The sequence below is a fragment of the Limulus polyphemus genome, unplaced genomic scaffold (assembly GCF_000517525.1).
Source record: "Limulus polyphemus unplaced genomic scaffold, Limulus_polyphemus-2.1.2 Scaffold8798, whole genome shotgun sequence".
NCBI lineage: Eukaryota > Metazoa > Arthropoda > Merostomata > Xiphosura > Limulidae > Limulus > Limulus polyphemus.
In genome coordinates this window covers 18,519-25,424 of record NW_013674408.1, presented here as the reverse complement: position 1 = coordinate 25,424, position 6,906 = coordinate 18,519, and the positions used below count along the sequence as shown (strand labels likewise).

At 31.9% G+C, this 6,906-nt stretch overlaps 1 protein-coding gene across 2 annotated transcripts in view; it reads right to left on the bottom strand.

Moving 5' to 3' along the window:
- LOC106475558 (transducin-like enhancer protein 1) overlaps window positions 1-6,906 on the bottom strand; it is an 18,074-nt gene that overhangs the window by 1,690 nt on the left and 9,478 nt on the right. Inside the window, exons 3-4 of one of the 2 annotated variants that reach the window (XM_013936237.2) lie at window positions 5,813-5,842; window positions 967-1,201 (exon numbers count right to left, since the gene is read on the bottom strand). In XM_013936237.2, the coding sequence (XP_013791691.2) occupies window positions 967-1,201; window positions 5,813-5,842 (265 nt within the window). Of the gene's footprint in view, window positions 1-160; window positions 1,202-5,812; window positions 5,843-6,906 lie in introns of those variants that run through there. The other variant, XM_022379644.1, reaches the window with a different exon arrangement.

Genomic DNA, 6,906 nt, shown 5'->3' with positions numbered 1-6,906 from the left:
CAAACAACAGATCATTTACAATAAGCAGCTTAATTAGCTTTATATATTTTAACTAACCAAACAACAGAACATTTACAAGTGGCTTAATTAGCTTTATATATTTCCACTAACCAAACAACAGAACATTTACAAGTGGCTTAATTAGCTTTATATATGTTGGTCATGTGTTAGAATGGCAATTCTCCTTGTTGGTGAAATGTTGATAAACGCAGTGAGGTTTCGACGGAACCAGCTCCGATGGAAGTAGTCCTTTCTCATAAGATTTGGCTTACCCATCTACAAAGGTTGGCAACCTTCCTACTCACCTAAGCCTTGTTAAGGTCAATACGTTGCTAACCTTCTTTATCCACCTAAGCCTTGTTTACATTTTAAGGTCAATACAACTTTACTTGAAACGTGTAGTTACGTTAGGACTACTAATTACATGCTTTATCGCATTCAGTACTTCTTGGCTATTATAGTTACAAGAGAACAGTCCATAACACTCAAGAAGATAAGACAGTTAAGTGTAAAATATATATATATGCATATTACAATACTTCACTACCATACTAGGTCAGCAAAACTATAATAATTAAATACTAACTAAATTCCCCCTGCTGCTTTGGTTGTTTAGGTTATGTTTTTAAATAACCATAGTTCAACTATAAGAAAATGATACAAATAATATTAAAAAACTGACATTTATGTAATATTTAACAAGAGAAATTTGTAAATTTTATCATTCGGCTTGTAAACAGAGGTTTATCATATTCCACAAATATCAATAAACTGAACAATTACAGCCTATTTATTTCATTATTCTTTCTTCAGTCCATACTTAAATATATAGCAAAAAAAAAATATATAAAAAAATGTGTTTACTTCGACATATTAGGTCAGAGAGTTTAACAATAGTTTTGAATCTCAAATCATAAGTTATATTTTATTCTCTTGTAAACAAAAATACAAACTTTCAACACATACAGTTGGTTCGTTTGTTATCTCGATGATCCTTGAGAGTGGATGAAGAGCTCAAAATGTTATTCGACAGTTGAGAAGTGGGTGCACCACCTGTCAAGGACCCTGATAGCGCCAATAACCCTGTGGTGCTGCTTGGTGGCATTATCGGTGGCTGTAAACCTGCTAACGCTGCATGAGACATCATGGGAACAGGGGGGACATGGGTGTGAGGTGGCAGCTGCTGAGCGTGCATCTGTTGCTGTGAGAGACGGAAATAAAAACAAAACGTTTATTATTTCTAAGTTTTCCACACATATTTGTTTGTATATTACGATAAATCAGGGATAAAAAATATATAACAAAACGATTTTACAAGTTCAGCTTCAATGTTATCAACCAATCTTGAACACTTAACCATTGTAAGAGAAGGGATCATATTTGGTATGATACAAACTTAAGATTCAGTAGGATAAAGAACAGCTTGTTTGTCTAAGGTCTGTAATATCGACTACGTGACAAAATACTGAATATACAAACAGGAAACTGACGTGTTAGCTGTGAGGAAAAGGAATACATTAGTTTTGTGTGAAATTTCAAAGTTAAAAATATATATATATTTCCTCGAATGGTCATCAACCATCTCTAATGTCTTTAGACTTATGATTACGAGTATTTTCCTTATAGTATTTCTGTATATATATATATAAAATCTGTATGTGAGTATACTTAGCTCTTACTTAAGAAATTATGACAAGCACCTAATATTATGACAAATTGATGATAATTAAAGCAATATTACTAGTTCATGATAATTATAGCAACTAATGTCATGACAAGTTGATAATTATAGCAACTAATGTCATGACAAGTTGATAATTATAGCAACTAATGTCATGACAAGTTGATAATTATAGCAACTAATGTCATGACAAGTTGATAATTATAGCAACTAATGTCATGACAAGTTGATAATTATAGCAACTAATGTTACGAGTATTTGATAATAATTCTAGCAACTGCCATGATTAGTTGATAATAAGTTCTTCATTTACCTCTTTTTGTTATTACATTATATTATTTACTTATTTGTGTTATTATATTATATTATTTAGTTTTTTTGTTATTATATTATTTACTTATTTTTGTTATTATGTTACATTATTTACTTATTTGTGTTATTATATTTTATTATATTATTTACTTATTTGTGTTATTATATTATATTATTTACTTATTTGTGTTATTTTATTATATTATTCACTTATTTGTGTTATTATATTATTTACTTATTTTTGTTATTATATTATTTACTTATTTTTGTTATTATGTTACATTATTTACTTATTTGTATTATTATATTATATTATTTACTTATTTGTGCCATATTATATTATTTACTTATTTTTTTATTATATTATATACTTATTATTATATTATATTATTTACTTATTTGTGTTATTATATTGTATTATATTATTCACTTATTTTTGTTATTATATTATATTTACTTATTTTTGAGCCAAATAATATGTTTAATTTTACCTCGAGTTCTCTCGTTGGTTCGATATTCATCCTATTATGAACTATATATATATGCATACGAACTTGTTCTAATTGGTTGTTCTGATATTAATTTAAGAAACCTGAAACTTTGCTATATAAAGAAACAAATGATCACACACACATCATACCAGTACATAAGACTATAAAAGCACCACACAATGGCTCAGTGCTAAGCTTGAGGGCTTATAATGCTAAAATTCTGGGTTTGATACCTGTGGTTCGCACAGCCCAGACAGCAATTTTGAAGCTTAGCAACTAGCATAGTATAAGCTGCAGCTTTTACAGTAGCATCACGCCAACAACACTTCATCAAGAATGGTCATGATGTGTTTTCACGACGTCAGAATTTAGAACTCAGTGGAGTGACACGTGATGATATAAAACATAATTTATGTTCCTCTGCACGGCAAAACAAACTCCTAAATGACTGTTTCTACGAGCAGTTAGTTATAAGTGGGAAATGAATGTGTGCACTAGACCCACTCGGACCGTAGTGTGTGTTTTTCAATATGTACATATTGGTTATATATATATATATACACACCACAGAAAATGCTACCAAACAACGATGTACATTTTGGGATCAGCAGCAAATGCTACATAACTACTTTGTACAGTTTGGGATCAGCAGAAAATGCTAGGTAACTACTTTGTACAGTTTTGGATCAGCAGAAGATGCTAGGTAACTACTTTGTAAAGTTTTGGATCAGCAGAAAACTGTACAAAGTAATTACCTAGCATTTTCTGCTGATCCAAAACTCTACAAAGTAATTACCTAGCATTTTGGATCAGCAGAAAATGCTAGGTAAACAATTTATATTTTGTAAAATGATAAGAATAACATGAATTACAATTTCCAAAAATAAGAAATTGTTTTCATGTGTTTATTTTTCAGCTGACCGTTTAAAATGAATCATTTGAGCATACGTTAGGACACAAATAAGTCGGGTACCTTTGAACCAACTCCTTTGGTACTTTGAGAGAAGTATATAAAGTACTTAAACTGGGGTCAAAAGTCATGGTGGGCAGTAGGTGGTTTATAAACTGCCTTCAGTCTTGAGAACGTTTTTAAGAAGAACAGATGCAACAACAAAACAAAACTGGATCCGAGTTGTTTTTTCAAGTTCAAACTTTTAGCTCATAGCCTCTATTTCAGATATAATTACAGCCGCGGCTACTGAGGATTCCTGCTTGTTTTTATTATAGCCAGGGGCTTCAAAAGATAGAAATGGCCCGGGCCTCTCTGAAGAGCCTTATTCATAACATTTAGTAATCATGAGTATGACGTCAACCAAACAGATCTATTCCACGAATGCACAGTACATATACAACACGGATGCAAGGCTTACAATAGTACCGGCAGTACCAGGTTGCCGATACTGGTCCTCAAACATCTCTAATTATGTGATTTGAGCAGTTAGAAATTCAACTAATCTTCCCAGTGTGTGCTCATGGGAAATTTTTTGTTTCCACATCAAACGAAACTGTTAATTATCTGCAAGACTACGTGGTATGATGGCTATGGCAATGAATCAGTTGAAATTTAGGCTTTCTATTGGTTATCAATTTAATGGGCATTGGCCTCAGAAAAAATCTAATAGCAAATTGTAAGTTAGAGCGTGTCAAAGGTAGGCATGGAAAGTCGTTTATGAATTTCCATTGATTGCTCTAGAGCCCCATAAGATTGAAGAATATAAAAATATTGATGTCGAAATTATAGAGGATATTTGACGTTACATGTCATAGTTTTCTAGGGGGGTCCCGGGGTGGACAAAAAAATCCAAAAGAGGAGACGGCTCAGGAACAAATATCCAAATTCTCACACTAGGGGAACTTGAAGTTGTTTTTAAATATTTCCTTTTATAGTTAAAACTTATATAATATTAAAATTTGATTTATTATCTGTGGTTTGATGTCAAGTTTGTTCCTATACCATGATAATTAAGTAGTTTAATTTTGAATGTTACTCACTAAAACGTCGTGACATGTGCAGTTTGACATGCCCTCATGTTAAGGGTTAATCACACACGCACCTACCTAATGTGCAATCAGTCACGTAGGTACATTCACGTTCTCTTCCAGAGCTTGGGAGTCACCAGTTTCCCATATTTCATGCTATTTCCGACTTTCACAGTGAGATTCGCTTATCGACTGAAGTATGAACTCTAAACCACCACATCAAACATTTATAATTCTGTGAAAAACGAAGCTGAAATACCAGAGGAGTCGTTTGGTCAAAACTCCGAAGATGGGAAGTGTGATAACAGATATTATTCTCAACATATCATATACTATTAACCAGTACCAATACCATCTGCAAACCATGGACCCTCAGACTTAAAGTCCTGCAATCTAACCAATCGGCAACGCCTGGTCTTTAAGAAGAGAATAATACAATATATAAATATTTAAAATAATAATAATAATCCTACAGTGTAGGAATACCCAGTTTTTACCGGGCGTATTAATTTATTTTATCTATAGTCATTAGAATATAAAATTATTTAGTGACTCATCTGCAAAATGGAATTATTTTACTTTTAGACTAGCACTGTAATTAGTGTTAGGTGTAAGCAGAAAAACTTAAAATGACCTTAATGCATCGCAATAATTCGAAATTAACACAAATAAATAAATAATATATATATTAACATGGTGTAGTTTTTATATATCGTAAGAATAATGTCAAAACTAAAAATCTTACAGGGTTTTTAAGTGACATGACAGAAATACACTACTTGTTATAATAATACTACTAACGTATCCAAGTTTTATGTAACTTATCACTAACCTTTCATCGAGAAGAGACTACAAGAGCATGCGCAAAGCAGAAGAAAATTTGAAAGTGCAAAGCTAACCCTAAGAGGTACTGGGATGAACTGTGATATTCTTATTTTTGTGCGTATATCTTAATTTAAATCGTTTATCAATAAATTTCATAATGCTTTCAAAAAAAAGAAGTATCAATTAACTTTCTAAAAATGTAATACTTTCGAATTTTTTTAAATGCATTATATTTTAATTGGATAACAGTTTTGCTTTTAGCATTTGCATTCATTGGATGATATAAAAACCTTATTTCAATCAATTAAACAACAGAGTTTGGAATGAATTAAAACCACACACAAAAAAAAAACATAAGCTGACGCAATATATACAGCCAACAGAGGGATTACGAAATTAAAAACAAGCAAGCCAAGCAAAGGTGTTAACAGTGCTAACAAGAGCAGGCTTGTTCATTGTTGTAACCATGACAACATACAACAATAAGACACACACATATATATGTATATATATATATACGAACCATTAGTTGTGCGAGACCCGAGTGTTGTTGCTGAAAATGAAAGACGAACATGATAAATTTTCTAAAGTAATTAGAGTTTTTTAGATTTATTTCATTGTTTTGGAAGAGTTAATAAATCTTTATTTTATCTAGAATGCCTTTATTAATAAATCTTCTTTCAATGGCAATATTTCGTATTTTCTAAGGTTTATAAATACTTAAAAAACATATTTTAAGAGGCGGATATCACAACGAAACTAACCAAGAGAAAAGAATTTCAAAAACTTGAGGAGATGCAGGTAAGTTTTAAAAAGAAAACAATTATTCCAATGGCTGTTATACAAACCTAAACAAAAAGTTACACAATCAAAAGCCACCATTAAAAAATATCGCAGCTGTGAAGACTTTTTCTTGAATATTTAGCTTGTTTGGGATACAAACTACACAAGGACTATCTGCACTAGCCTTTCCTAATTTTCAACTTATAGACTTAGAGGGAAGGCATCAAGTCAAAGACACACCGACAACTTTCTCAGCTACTCTAAACAAACAGTTGGATTTGAGGTCAACTTTATAACACACCTTACGGCCCCAAATTGTAAAGCAAGATTTTTTTCTTTCTGTGGCAAAGCTCGAGCTGTGTAGCCTCAGATCCATAGCTCAGCACAATGAATACTTGTCTACACCCATCCCGGATTCTTAAAGACCAACTAATCAATTAACAAGCCCCCAGTATCACAGCGGTATGTCTGTGGACTTACAAAGCTAGAAACCGGGTTTGATACCAGTGGTGGAAAGAGTACAGATAGCCCTTTGTGTTTAACTACAAACATACAAAATCAAATGACAATAAACTTCTAATTATGTATAAAATTGTCTTTAACTAAGCATCACTTTGATCTTTCCATTTTTCTGCAACAAGATGCTAACCTCGTATTTATGTTTAGTATTTTCTCATTATTGTACTCTCTCTCGACCTTTATACCGTATTTTCTCATTACTGTACTTTCTCGACCGTTATACGTTATTTTCTCATGACTGTACTCTCTCGACCGTTATACGGTATTTTCTCATGACTGTACTCTCTCCACCTTTATATGGTATTTTCTCATGAC